The sequence below is a fragment of the Mauremys mutica genome, chromosome 2 (genome assembly GCF_020497125.1).
Source record: "Mauremys mutica isolate MM-2020 ecotype Southern chromosome 2, ASM2049712v1, whole genome shotgun sequence".
NCBI classification, from domain to species: Eukaryota; Metazoa; Chordata; order Testudines; family Geoemydidae; genus Mauremys; species Mauremys mutica.
Genome location: NC_059073.1, coordinates 291,316,319 through 291,329,700, shown reverse-complemented (window position 1 = coordinate 291,329,700; position 13,382 = coordinate 291,316,319). Strand labels below are relative to the sequence as shown.

Genomic DNA, 13,382 nt, shown 5'->3' with positions numbered 1-13,382 from the left:
GGGGGAGCCGGGACTGCTACAGGGTCACCCCCCTCTCCATCCCAATACCAGACCACCCCCCTCCTGGCTGAGCGCCGCCCACTGTATGAGGCCACTTTGCCCATCACCCTGCGTCAGGCCTCTTGCACCAGCGACGCTCGACTTCCTGTGTTATCCCCCCCTCCGATCAAAGCCCCCCCCCCGTTTGAATTCACCATTCCTCAGATGGCAACGTGCCCCAGGCTCTGACCACACGGGGCCAGGACCTTGCTTTGGGTCTCCACCATCGCCCCAACGGCAGCCCAGCACCGCGCTGGGGTCTGGGCTGGGCACCGAGGCTCCGGGAAGGGTGCCACTGGCTGCCCAAGAGAAGCGGGGTGCCCCCCGGGGCTGGGCAGCGGCCCGTCTAGGAGAGCAGAGGGGATCGGGGCGAACCTTCTTCCTGAAGTTGACAAAGTAGTTGGCCTGGTCGATGAAGAAGAACTCCAGGGCCGAGCGGCGGAGGTTGTAGCGGCGGAGGTGCACTTCCCGGAGCTGAGACAGGGGGCGCTTGAAGTCATAGCCGATCCCTGGGGAAAAGGCAGAAAGCAGGCCAGCTGTTACCCCCCATCCTATACCCAGGCACCTCCGTAGCTGGACAGCTCCCAGCGCCGCGGGGCCCGCCCTGATCCTAGACACTGACCCAGCTCAGCCAGCAATCGTCACACCGGGGAGACCCAGCGCAGGCTCCCAGCCCTCCCCCACTCCCCCACGTCACACCTCGGGTCTAAGCTCAGTGCTGGGCTAACCCCCAAGCCAAGCGAGCCTCGAGGTTAAGGCACTGGACTGGGACTCAGGAGATCTGGGCTCAATTCCCAGCTGCACCACAGACTCCCAGCATGCCCTGGGGCAAGTCACTTAACCTCCATGTCTCAGTTTCCCATCTTTGTCCGTGAGCTCTTCGGGGCAGGGAGAGCCAGCGCCTAGCAGCATGGGCCACTAGGTGCTACTCTCATGCAGTGCTAGTATCGAGATTAACGAGTAATCTCACAGCAGCCCGGCAGTGAGAGGATGGAGGGGGGAACCTCCGGTATCAGAGGCTGCGACGCAGGGAAGGAGACGGGCGGGCATGGGCGAGCACCGGTACCTTCCTCCGTCTCCTCCTTCTCGCTGCTGCAGTCGTAAAAATAGACGTGCTGCGTGGTGACCTCCAGCCGGCCCTGGATCACAGCCACGATGGTGATGAGCTCGCAGTCCTCGGAGATCACCAGCTTCTCCCTCTGGCTCTGCTCTTTGGGTTCAGCCCTGGAAGAGATCGTACCCATGAGTGGTGTCCCGCCCGTGCGCACCCCTCTTACGGCCCACGGCCTCCATCCCCGCGCACAGTTGTCCAATACGGCGCGTGGGACTGGCTGGTTAGAGAACAGAGGCCGCCTTTGGCGCCCCGTGCTGGCCTGGGCCGTACGCCACACCGCGTGCTCTGCTCCCAGTAACGGTAGCAGATATCTGGCCTTACCGTGACGTGCTCTGCTGCTCAGCCAATCCAGGGCAGCTCGGCGACTCTCCCTGCACCCTCGCCAGGGAAAATCCTACCCGCTTCCAGGAGTACCAGCTTGAGCGGCGTGCAGAGCGCCGCTTGGCACCGCAGTACCAAGAAGGAACTGGGAGGGGTCTGCACTTGTTAGCTGGGAGAAGGGGGAGATGGGCCCAGGCAGGCAAAGGGGGATGGGTGGCTCGGGGAACATGGAAGAGGATATAGCGCCTCTCACCTCTTCCAACTATATTGTGCTAGTGGCCAGAGGTCCCAGTCAGGATCGGGGCCCTGCTCTACTAGACATGGGGGGGATGTGGTCTCTGCCCCACGCTGCTCACAATGTAAAGGCTGCGGGTTCAAATTCCGCCTGTGACAGTCCTGGATCAAGAGCTGTCACTGGGCGATGGCTGTTTGAAGGCCGTGACTGGCCCCCTGTCGATGATCTCGGCAGAAAAGCCACAGACTATTGGCCGGGAAGTCCGAACTGCCCCCTCCTCGAGATGGGGACCACGTGGGGTGACACTGAGACACACGGGCAGACTCAGATACAAGCCTCCGAGGCACCGTATCCCTCCTCTGCAGGACACGCTTTGTTCCTGCGCCCAGCAACAGCAACCCAGGGAGAGCAGCAGAGAGTCCTGTGGCACCTTATAGACTAACAGACGTATTGGCGCATGAGCGTTCGTGGGTGAATACCCACTTCGTCGGATGCATGTCAGATCCAGACTAACACGGCTACCCCTCCGATACGTGAACCCAGGGAGAGACTCACTGATTGTCCAAGAACTCGAGGTCTTCCTCCGCCAGCTGATCATCCTCCAGCTCGCTCACCTTCGCCTCTTTGGCCACGGCCAGCGGCAGAGGCTCCGCAAGGTTGTGAGAATGATCCGCACCTGAAACGGACAGAGACTAAACTGGAGACGCCAGGTTGAGCACCGCTCTGAGAGAGTCGCCCCCGGGGCTCTGTGGCTGAGGGGCCGTGATCGAGGTTTTATTTCTGCAGGCAGAGGTGGGGTCAGGCCCCACTCCCTCCAAAATGTACATTAAATCCCTCTATGTGAAAATGTAACTCAGGCCTGCTGGGTGTGTCGCTCTGTCCCCCTCCAGTAGCACCTGGCCCAGCCACAGATTGAAGAGCCTGCTACAGCCTTGCCTAAGAGGCAGGTGGCTTTTAGCTCATGCAGCAGAGGCTCATACACTAAGCTTCAGAGGTCCCAGGTTCGATCCCGCCCACGGGGTCTGCTGGCGTTACAGCTGACTGCCCGTCGGTGAGCTGGCAGAGCCAGGCTGCGACCCACGCGCACGGGCCCCATCCCCACGCCGCGAGCGTCGCTCACCTAGGTTGTCCCGGAGGGCGCTAGCCTCCACGTGGGGGTCGAAGTGGTAGTTAGGGACCAGCTTCAGCCTCATTCTGGAGTAGGTCTCGGCACTCGACAGCTTCCAGCGAATCTCTGGGGGGCTTCTGCGGGGGATGGGGAGGGAGAAAAGTGAGCCCTGAGCACCCCAAAGCTGGGAACTGGATGGGGGGCACCTGGAGCCAGCATGGGGCCATGCAGCCTGAGCCAGGGAACAGCCTGGGCTCACGAGGTGTTGGCTGACAGAGCTCCCGCTTGCTGCAGGGACTACGAGGACTGTAGACTGAGCAGAGGAGCTGCCGGACCAGGGCCCATCCGCCTCCGAGAGCGGCCCCGGGGGAGTTTCTACCACACCCCATCACGCCTTCAGCCTGGGAGCCACCCGGAGGATCCAGCAGCCCCAACCCTGGGCTGCCCCATAGGCGCTGAGCAGGAGGGGGCCCTGGGCAGCATCCCCTCCCCCGGCCCAAAGGGAGCGCTATCTCCTGACCGGTCGGCCCAGGCGGAGCGCTGCGAGGTCAGCAGGCGGCGCAGGGCCTTCCACTGCTTCAGGACGACGCCGTGGTGGTTGTTGATCTGCTTCAGGACGTTCACGTGCCGGATGTGCTCGTACTTGGAGCGCTTCATCACCGGCTCCAGAATCAGCTCCTGGCGGGGCAGAGAATGAGGTGAGACTGTGGAGGAAAAGGGCAGGCAACCACACGGATCTCCCCTGGGCAGGGCCGGCTCTAGGTTTTTTGCTGCCCCAAGCAAAAAAAATTTTTTGGCTGCCCCCCGTCCCAGCCCTGGACTCCTCGCCGCAACCCCCTGCTGCCCCAGCTTTGGGCTCTCCCCCTTCTTCCCCCCCATTGCCTCCCCCACACCTCCTACCGCCCCAGCCCTGGTCTCTCCCCTCCCCCCCACCTGCACCCTCCTTCTGCCGCAGCCCTGGGTCACTGGTAACTCGCTCCCAGGGCGGGTCATTTAGCAGGAATTTTGGATGTGCACAGAACACAGACAGGATTGGTTCCCATATAGTTACAGAGCTGCCGTAAAGTGGAACAATTTTCAGCTTGTGTGATTGGAGAATATCTGGATGCATATTATAAGACTGTCCTCCATAAATGAGGAAAAGTTGAGGTGCCTTTATTATTCTTTTGTTCCACTCTTTCTTTCTATGGGGAATTTGCCAATGCAATATCACTGTCTTCCCTTTAAACAAACAAACAAAAAGGCAATGGCTGTTGAAAATAGCAATTCCAGTCCTAATAACCACTGGGAAGCATTTCTTGCTCAATTTTATCCTACTTTTTCTACAGCAAGTTACAGTGGATCAGTATATTTGATTTGGGAGAAATGAAGTAACAGCTGCCCAAACTGAGCTTGAGCCCTCCTGAATTCTGAGGAGTTCAAATCTGGAAGGCGGGGGGTGGGGGGGTGGGGCTGTGGCTCCACGGGGGAGCACGGCAGCATGTATGCAGCAGCGTGTCTGGTGCTGCACGGAGCCAGACACGCTGGTCTGAGTGGCACAGTAAGGGGGCTGGGGGGTTGGAGAAGGGGTAGGGGGTTCCGCGGGGCAGTCAAGGGACAGGGAGCAGGGGGGGTTGGATGGGGTGGAGGTTCGGGGGGGCAGTCAGGGGCAGGGAGAACGGGGGGTTAGATGGGTCAGGGGTTCAGGGGGCAGTCAGGGGACAGGCATGGGAGTCCCAAGTTGGGGGGGGGGTCTCAGGAGGGGGCAGTCAGGGGACAAGGAGAAGGGCGGCTTAGATAAAGGGTGGGGTCCTGTGGGGCAGCTAGGGGCAGGGGTCCTGGGAAGGGGTGATCAGGGGACAGGGAGCAGGGGGGGTTGGACGGGATGGGGTTTCTGTGGGGGGCAGTCGGAGGGAGTGGATGGTGGCAGGCTGGGGCTACCCTCCCTCCCCCTGGAGTGTCCTGTTTTCTGAATGTTAAAATATGGTAACTCTACCCTTCGCAGTGCAACTCTCCACTCACAGCACACTGCCGCATGAGGTCCCCCTCCTTCCTTTCCAGTTGGTAGTGCCCAAGGGAATGCTGGGAAATGTAGTTCTTTCCCTGCTCCAGGGCTGGCTCTATAGGCAGGGAGCTAACCAAGGAACTACAGCTCCCAGGGCCCCCTGTTGGTTGTCAGCTCCCATGCTGGATCCCTGCCGCCCCTGCAAATGGGCTGCCCCAAGCAGGTGCTTGCTTTGCTGGTGCCTGGAGCCACCCCGGCCCAGGGAGGAGACTCTGCAGCAGAGATTAGGGTTTTGCGGAAAGACATGCCAGGAGGAGACACCCGGCACTGGCTATTTCAGCCCCCGGGGTTGGTGTTTGGCCGAGTGATATTGGCTGTATTTCCGGAGCACTGAGGAGCCCGAGGCGTTGACTGGACAACAGCAGCGGGGGTGTGTGTTTCGAACAGCCAAGTGCCCGTACCTGGAACTTCTTCCTGCTCTCCTCTTTCTCCCGCTCCCTGCGCAGGGAGCTGCTCATCAAGGCATCGTAGCAGGAGTTCCAGAAATTGGACATGTGGTCGTGGCTCTTGGCGAATGTGTCGATTTCAAACTGCGCCATCATGGGCTGTACCTGCCAAGGGGACGCAGGGGAGAGAGCCCTTGAATGGCGGCGGCCAGGACGTATTTTCGGGGACGCTGCCTTAGAACAGGGTGAGGTCTAGCAGCGAGCGCGCAGGACTGGGAGGCCAGGAACTCCCAGCTGAGGTGTGGGTTTCGCTGCATGACCCTGGGTAGGGCATATGATCTGTGCCTCAGTTTCCCCATCTGTAATCTACTATTTAGGTGACTGCAGCCCCTCTCCCACTGCCACCCCCACAAAATCACTGCAGTGTCTGAGCACTTTATCCTCAACCCCCTGGCAGTCTCAGAGCTGGGACAGCTCCTTGCGCTGCTCAGACCCAGCTCAGCTCTCCGGCCGGTCAGATCTCCTGTGCCCACAAACAGCCCAGCTGGGCATCCTCCTGCCCTGCCCATGCCTCCCGACAACCCCCCCGCCTCGGTTCGGGGCTTGGCTGTCAGCATCCGTGGCTGAGCATGTCGACCGAAGCGACTCCCCATGGACACGGACAGCGCCACAGCCAGAGACAGGGACAGAGCCCACGTCCGACGCAGCCACGTGGCCCAGCGTCCCGCGGGGACACAGGGAGACAGGAGACGCGTCTAGGGCCCGGTCTGACGCCACCCCCTCCCACCCCTGCTCTATCCGCTCCGTGCTCCCTCCTCCGGCAATGGTCCCCCCGGCGGCACCCACGTGCGTCTCGACGAAGGCCCGCCACTCGGGGCCGGTGCAGAAGAGCTGGAAGTCCTCGTAGAAGGTGGGGCTGCCGTTGGTGGGAGGCAGCGAGGGCAGGCGGCGCTGCAGCTGCAGCGTCTCGTAGCACTGGTCCAGCAGCGCGCGGAGGATGGGCAGGAGCCAGGAAAAGGCCTCGGACTTGGGGTGCAGCGCGCGGCTCAGGGGGCTCGCCAGCTTGCCCAGCAGGTAGCAGGCCTCCTCCTCCCTGGGGGCCGAGGCCGTCTGGAGCAGGCCGTGGAGCCTGACGTAGGCCAGCGCGTGCAGCTGCGGGGCACAGGGGGTGGGGGCAGGGGAGAGTCTGTTACACCCCCAGGCTCATCCCAGCATGGGGGGAGGGGGCTACTGCGGTTTTGGGGCCCTCAGAGCCTCCCTCTTGCCCCCCGCCCAATCCCTCCCTCTCCCCCCCCGGCCAGCTGATACTTCCCTTCAGAGCCCAGCCCCTCCCCGCGGAGCGAAGGGGAGCCCGCAGGGTGCCCCAGCGAGGCCAGTCAGGGTCCCCAGCCCCCGGGCCGGCTCACCTGCGCCTCCTCCAGCCCGCTGTACCCGACGAGGACGCGCAGGCCGATCTGAGCCATCTCCTTCAGGTCCGAGGTCCCGTTGGCCAAGTGGTACCACACCCCCAGCTTGTCCAGCAGGCTGTTCACCCCCTCGTAGATCTGCAGCCACAGGACGGGCAGAGTGACCCCTCCCGGCAAGGACAGCGACGGAGGTCACCCTCCCAGCTCCCGCGCTGTGCTTCCCCGGCCTAAGGACGGGGACAGGGATCGCCCAGGGGGGCTGCGCCTGAAGCCCAGGTTGGGGTGTTTAATGGGAGAGCCAGCTGCAAAGCAGTGACCCCAAAAGGACGGCAGCCAGGGAACCGCGGCAGGCGGGAAAGAGAGAGACCCACGGCTCTGCTGTGGCTGGCACGGCAGCACACGCCCAGCAGCCGACGAGCCCTCTGCACGTCAGCACTACGCTACCGCAGGGAGCAGGCCACCTTCACCCCCCAGGCCCGCCAGCAGCACGGACCTTCTCGCTCCACAGGGCCTGGTTGTTGTGTCCCTCGGAAAACAAGAAGTCCTGGAGGAGCCTCAGCAACTTGAGCACGTTCTGGGTGAGGCTGGGCAAAGTGGCCGGGGCCGATTCCTTGATGTCTGTGAAGGCCGATTCCAACATCATCTCCAGGAGGCTGCGAGAGAGAGACAGGGAGTGTGTGTGTGTGTGTGCGCGTGTGTGTGGGGACAGACGCTGCTAGCAGCTGCCGGATATCGTGTTGGTCACGCAGCCTCTCTCTCCCTCTGAGCACTTCAAGATCCTCCACCCCCTGCCTCGTGTTACAGATGGGGAACTGAGGCCCGGAGAGGCTAAGGGACGTGCCCAAGGTCCCACAGGCAGGCAGCGGCAGAGGTGGGAACTGAACTCACGTCTCACAAGTCCCAGGCCAGCACACCAGCCACGGGAAGCAGATGCCCAAGACCAAAGTTTCTCTGCAAAGCACCAATCCCCCTGGGGAGCGTCTCAGGGGCACGCGCTCTGCAGCGCCCCAACCCGGGATCACCCCAGGCTCTGGCACTCATGAACCGGCTGGGAAGCTCCTTACTTCAAGGAGACAGAGGGGCATCTGTACGGGGAAAAGCCACCAACCCAAGTGGCAAGTGTAATGCATTTGGGGGGCGGGGAGGGGCCTACTCCTGATGTGTGCGGGGACATCATGAAATGCAGCCCACTCGCCGGACACACGCGATGCCCAAGACTGGACTAGAAAGGACAGGTCAGGAGTGAGGGGGCCCTGGCAGAGCTGGGGCGGGCGAGGTCCCACAGCTGGGATCGCAGGGGGCTGGAGCGAGGGGCCCGGGCCCGGCTGGGCATGGGGATGCAAGGCTGTGACGGCGTGAGCCTGCCGGCTGGGAGCAAAGGACACGGGCTGGGCATGGGGGTGCAGGGGGTTACTAGCCAGGACAGCTGCCTACGTTACTAGCGCGTCACTTTCACAAGGCCACGCCCTCCAAGGGGCAAATGGGGGAGAGAAATGGGCAGGTCTGGGGGCGGGGTGGGACCCTGGCTCTGTAAGGGTAAAATGAAAGCAGCTCCAGGTGCCCTCAGGGCCCGGCAGTGAGCTGCCCCCGTGCCAGGGGCCATCTGAGTCCCAGGGCAACTTGCCAGAAACCCACAAGCTTGGCCACGTGGGCAGCCAGGATCCTGAGCCCTCTGGCCCAGCTGAGGGGGACGGGGTAAAGGGCCCCAATTCTGATCCTATTTCTTCACCTCCCAACCCCCTCCCCCAAGCTGGTCAGAGCCCACCAGGCGGGAGCAGGCTGGCCGCTCCGCCAGCACCCACCTGCGCTTGATCTCGTCCGGCGGCCGCACCAGCTCGCAGGCCGTGCCCAGCTTGGTGAGGACGGAGAAGACCTGCCCGCGCTCCTTCCAAGCTGCGTCGTCCCAGCCCTCCACCCCGCGCCAGGTCACCGAGAAGATGATGTTGGTGAGCAGGTTGCAGAGCTCCTCCTCCGGCGTTTGCTGAGATGGGGGGAGAGCCGGAAAACACACGCTGATCTGAGCAGCTGGTCTGCCCCCCCATGGGCTTCTCCTAGAGGGGATGGCGGACGCAGTGCCCCCTGGGGGAGACAACTGCCCTGCTCAGACACGATGGGGTGGGACCGGGAGTGGGGCCTCTGGGGACAGAGTGCAGGCGTTAGAGGGCCATGACCCAAGGATCTCTTGATGCCAACTGGCAGAGGGCACCAGGGGGCGTATGGGTTACAGGGATTCTCTGGGTCCAGCGCGTTCCTATGTAGATAGCGAGGAGTGTCATGTACCGCCTCTGTCACACGGGGCAGCAGAACCTTTGGGAAACGTGGGTGCAGATAACACGCAAGGAGACGTGTGTCTAGCCTGGAAAGTTTGTTCTTAAAGACTCGGCGTCAACGGACACGTCTTAAGACAGGTCCCGCTGGAGCGAAGAGACTTCTCTCCCTGCCTTGCTGTTGCGCCCTGTGCATCTTGGAGCCGGTGGCTGTCCGCACAGAATCAAACGCTGATGAAGGGACGGTGGGGACTTGAGGGGAATAAATTAACTGGAAGAGGTGAACGGCGGGGAGCAGGGAGAGCCTGGTTTACAGGCGAACATCAAAAGGCTGGTCTGGGGTGCAGAGACACCCTGGCATCCTTCCTCTGGGGAGGCCAGCTGCCAGCGGGCATGGTCTCGTACGGTGACCAGATGTCCTGATTTTATAGGGACAGGCCCGATATTTGGTGCTTTTTCTTATATAGGTGCCAATTACCCCCCAACCCCGTCCCGATTTTGCACACTTGCTGTCTGGTCACCCTATGGTCTTGTGAAAGGCGGGTGGCGGTAACAGATGCTGCAAGGAGGACTGAGCAGTGAGCAGAACTTTCTTAGATGGGGGTAAGGTGACCAGACAGCAAGTGTGAAAAATCGGCACGGGGTGGGGGGTAATAGGAGCCTATATAAGAAAAAGATCCAAAAATTGGGACTGTCCCTATTAAATTAGGACATCTGGGCACCTAGGTGGGGGGCACCCGGTGAGTGGGACATGGGCTTTAGCAGGCATGTTTTACGTCTAACCCTGCGTCTCCGCTGTTGCTGCGGGCTACCACCTAAATCCCTGCCCTCGGGTAAATCCACTCACGTTTGCGATCTGCTCCTAGAGAAAGCAGCGCCATTACTACGCAGAGCTGCGCGCCACGGTGGGACCAGTAACTGGGCTGGGCTTTGGGGGCAGCAGGGCCGGTAATTCTGAGAGCGTCCAGTGGGCCAGACACCGCAGGGGGACACTCAAGGGTTGGTATCTGCCTATTGTTAGTGGCAAAGGGACGACACCACGGCTGGCAGAGAAGCAAACCCCTCCTACTCCAGACGGCAGCACCATCGCTCATCCACCGCTGCCGGCTCCCCTCTGGACGCTCTCATCACGGGCCACAGCAGGAGGGTGGCTCCTTTGCCAGCCCTCAGGGGGCAGCACCTTACCTGGGGGTTACTGGTATTGGAGGCGTCGTCACTGGCCAGCGTCTCCTGGTAGCTGCTTTCGTCCAGGACGTTGGAGAGGCTGGAGCTTTTCCGAGCCCGCGTGCCCGGGAAAGGTTTGAAGTACTCCAGAGGGGAGGGGGTCCCCGGCAAGCTCCCCGGCGTCTGGTTGCCGCTCTCCACCGTGGCGGTGGAGCAGGTGCTGGCCAGGTCGAGGCCGAGGTCGAAGGGTGACATGCAGAAGGGCGAGAGCGGGTGGTAGATGCTGTCGAACTGGAGGGCGTCGGTGGAGGGGGCTTCCCCCTGGCCAGGGATGTCGATAGTGTTGGAGGAGGAGGAGTGGCTGGTGCGGTCCAGGGAGTCGAAGGATTTGAAGTTATAGGAGCGGAAGGGCTTGGAGCCGCCGGTCGGGGAGATGGAGTGGTCTGAGAAGCCCTCGGAAAGCTCCTGGTCGGAGGACTCGAACCCCACTGGCAGGAAGACGTCCAGGTCCTGAAGGTCTGCCAGGGCAGGGCTGGCGCTGTCCAGATGCTCCTTCCCAGCCTCGGTGCCCGACTCCTTGCCCGCATGCTCGGAGAGCTTCAGGAGGCCGAGGCAGCCCCCGTTGGCGGAGCCGCTCAGGCTGTGCTGGCGGGACTCGTACGACTCCTTGACGTAGAGCTTGGTGAGCGTGTCCTGCCAGCCGGCCAGCTTCGCCAGCTGCCTCACCATGTCGTGCTGGGAGTAGATCAGGTGGAAGAGCTGCAGGCAGGAATGAGGCACGTCACGGACCAGCGTGGCCGAGCAGACCCCTTCCCACTTCCCGCGCCCGCCAGAGAGGGAGGAGTTTGGCCCTTGCGCCAGGGCGCTCGGCTGCACAATCCACTCGCCCACCTTTACTGGGGCAAACGAGGATTCGCCCAACGACCACCAGTGACTCGCCCTCAGGGATCGGGCAAGGCTTGGTTAACAAGGGGCGCCGGGCCTGTCTACTGCTTCCCGCATCCCTCAAGACGGTAGCACCGTGGGGTAGGGGAACCCTCCTTAGAGGGCCCCATGTGTGGTCGAGAGAGCGGTCACGCCTGCTGCTCCCGAGCCCAGAAATCGGGGCTCCCACATCTGCAGCCCCCACGCGCTCCGCTGGCCTTGCTCCAGCAGCGAGGATGCAACGGCCTGAGCCAGGCCCGCAGTCCTCGAGCAGAGCTCCATTCACCTCACTAGGTACTTGTACGGCCCCATCATCGCTGCATCCAAGTACCTGCTCAGACACCCACGCGCCCGTGGGGCCGAATCCCTCCCCAACCCCAGATCTGGCGAGCAGCTGAAACCCGTCCAGCAGAGACCAAGGGCCACTGTCGGGATGCGTTCAGCCCTTTGGTTCCTCCACCCCTTTGCGGCCGCACGCTGGGGATGGCTCCGAGTTCTGGGCAGTGATGTCAAGGGAGGGCTGAAAGCCTTTGATCACGCTGAGCCAGATCTCTGTCAGCTCGGTGGCTCCTTCCCCGGCCAGCCCTTCTCATGACACCGGCTGTCCGGCTGCCTCGAAGAGTCTCCATGCCAGCCAGCCAGCTGCTCAGCTGGCTTCCCGCCCCGTGTGGCTCCAAGCTCCTGCTAATCAGCATCTCTCCCCGCCTTCCACTCTTGGGAGGGAAATGGAGAGATGGGGTCAAGCCTGGCTCCGCTGAGCACGGTCACCCAGGACCGCAGCGTGTGAGGGATCTAGGGACACCATCAGCCCGGCTGCAACCAACGGGGGATGGAATAGGGTGTCTGCGTTTAGCGTCGGTCTGTCTATGGAACAACGGCAGCTCATGGCCCTGCCAATATGCCCCTGCCCTGAGCAAGAGGGCAAGATGGGAGGTCAGCCTGCAGTGCGTCTGCTCGGTGTGAGACACGGCAGTGCCTTAGTGACGGATGCCAGCTCCTGAGGACACCCAGCCGCCGTCGGACAACAGCTTCCAGGGACATGGGGCCCGGAGGGCACGTAAAAGAGACAGAACCAGCTGACTAGGGAGGCTTGGGGGCCGATGGGTTAATGCACCAGGCCCGAGTTTAGCCCATCTGGGGCTGTACGCGCAGGGAGTGACATGGACTCGTCTCTCTGCAAGAGCGCACAGCCAGGGACGCCTGCAGAACTCCCCGAGGGCTCCACGCCGGACAGTCCTACCTTCCGGCAGGTATCCAGCCTGACTGCCAGCTCCGCCCGGTGGGACAGGTACACCACGGCCATCAGGTCCTTGTAGCTGGGAGAGTCTGCGGGGATGAGAGGCGAGAACGGGCGTGGGACGCGGCCCTGCGGCGCGCTGACCTAACGGACCCTTCCCCGGCTGCCTTCCGCGGAGACCGGCGGCTGCAGGGGGGCGCTCCGAGCCAGCCTGGCCCAGACACTCCCCCACACTTTGCGGGGGGAAGGGGGTTCAGCATGGGATCCCGGGTCCGAAAACGATGGCTGACCCCTGGCTGCATAAATCCCAGGCTCTCTTTAACAACACGCCCCCTAAGCCACGTGGCTGCAGCGTGGCAGGCCCACGGCCTCGAGGCAGGCGCCGTACCTGAGCCAAGGACCTGCTCCAGGAGACACCGGAAGAGCAGCATGGACACCGGGATGTCGTTCAGATTCGATATGAGCCCTTGGTAGCCGACGTCCTTCAGCTTCAGGCGGTACTTGCTGCGCTCGTGGGCCTTCTCGTATTTCAGCATCTTGTACAGGACCTGCGGGAGGGAGGGTGCCGGCCTCAGGGGTGGGGCTTGGCGGGAGCCACCCCGGGCCTGGTGCTGGAGGCCGGGGGGACTCGGACAACGCACGGGCTCGAGGACTCGCGTCTCACCTTGAAGACTCTCTCCCGTACTTCGTCCGAGAACTTCCTCTGGACGAGCAGCGAGAACAGGACCTCCACGTTCCCCGACTCAAAGAGGAAGGCGTAGAGCTGCTCCTGGGAGGCCGAGTCTTTCAGCAAGCTGTGGATCACCTCCAGAACCCCGCACACCTGCAACGGCCACGCACGCAGTTACCCCCCCAAACGGAGCCGGCCCACGTACGCCGAGTGGCCATCGCCCCCAGCCCGCAGCAGCCCCGCCCCCCTTCGGCCCGGCCTCAGGATACAGCCACGCCTCCGGGGCTCTCAGACGAGTGACTGGCAGGGATTCAGGTGGGATATTCACGGTAACGGGGGTTGAGGAAAGTGCTGTAACGGTTGGAAAATCAGCTCCGACAACAGCCCCTGAGGGCGTGTCTACATGGCCAGTTAACGCAGTGCCAGGTGGGTGTGAATCTACAGCACGCGCCTCTGCTGTGCGCTAC

The 13,382-nt window shown here is 62.5% G+C and overlaps 1 protein-coding gene across 6 annotated transcripts in view; it reads right to left on the bottom strand.

Moving 5' to 3' along the window:
- NBEAL2 (neurobeachin like 2) overlaps positions 1–13,382 on the bottom strand; it is a 172,918-nt gene that overhangs the window by 18,974 nt on the left and 140,562 nt on the right. For all 6 annotated transcript variants that reach the window (XM_045003706.1, XM_045003708.1, XM_045003707.1 and 3 more), the window contains 14 exons: positions 12,910–13,068; positions 12,634–12,793; positions 12,249–12,334; positions 10,106–10,843; positions 8,456–8,634; positions 7,147–7,306; positions 6,654–6,791; positions 6,094–6,399; positions 5,263–5,412; positions 3,338–3,495; positions 2,830–2,954; positions 2,265–2,385; positions 1,106–1,263; positions 415–548 (listed from right to left, as the gene is read on the bottom strand). In XM_045003706.1, the coding sequence (XP_044859641.1) occupies positions 415–548; positions 1,106–1,263; positions 2,265–2,385; positions 2,830–2,954; positions 3,338–3,495; positions 5,263–5,412; positions 6,094–6,399; positions 6,654–6,791; positions 7,147–7,306; positions 8,456–8,634; positions 10,106–10,843; positions 12,249–12,334; positions 12,634–12,793; positions 12,910–13,068 (2,772 nt within the window). The remainder of the gene's footprint in view (positions 1–414; positions 549–1,105; positions 1,264–2,264; positions 2,386–2,829; positions 2,955–3,337; positions 3,496–5,262; positions 5,413–6,093; positions 6,400–6,653; positions 6,792–7,146; positions 7,307–8,455; positions 8,635–10,105; positions 10,844–12,248; positions 12,335–12,633; positions 12,794–12,909; positions 13,069–13,382) is intronic.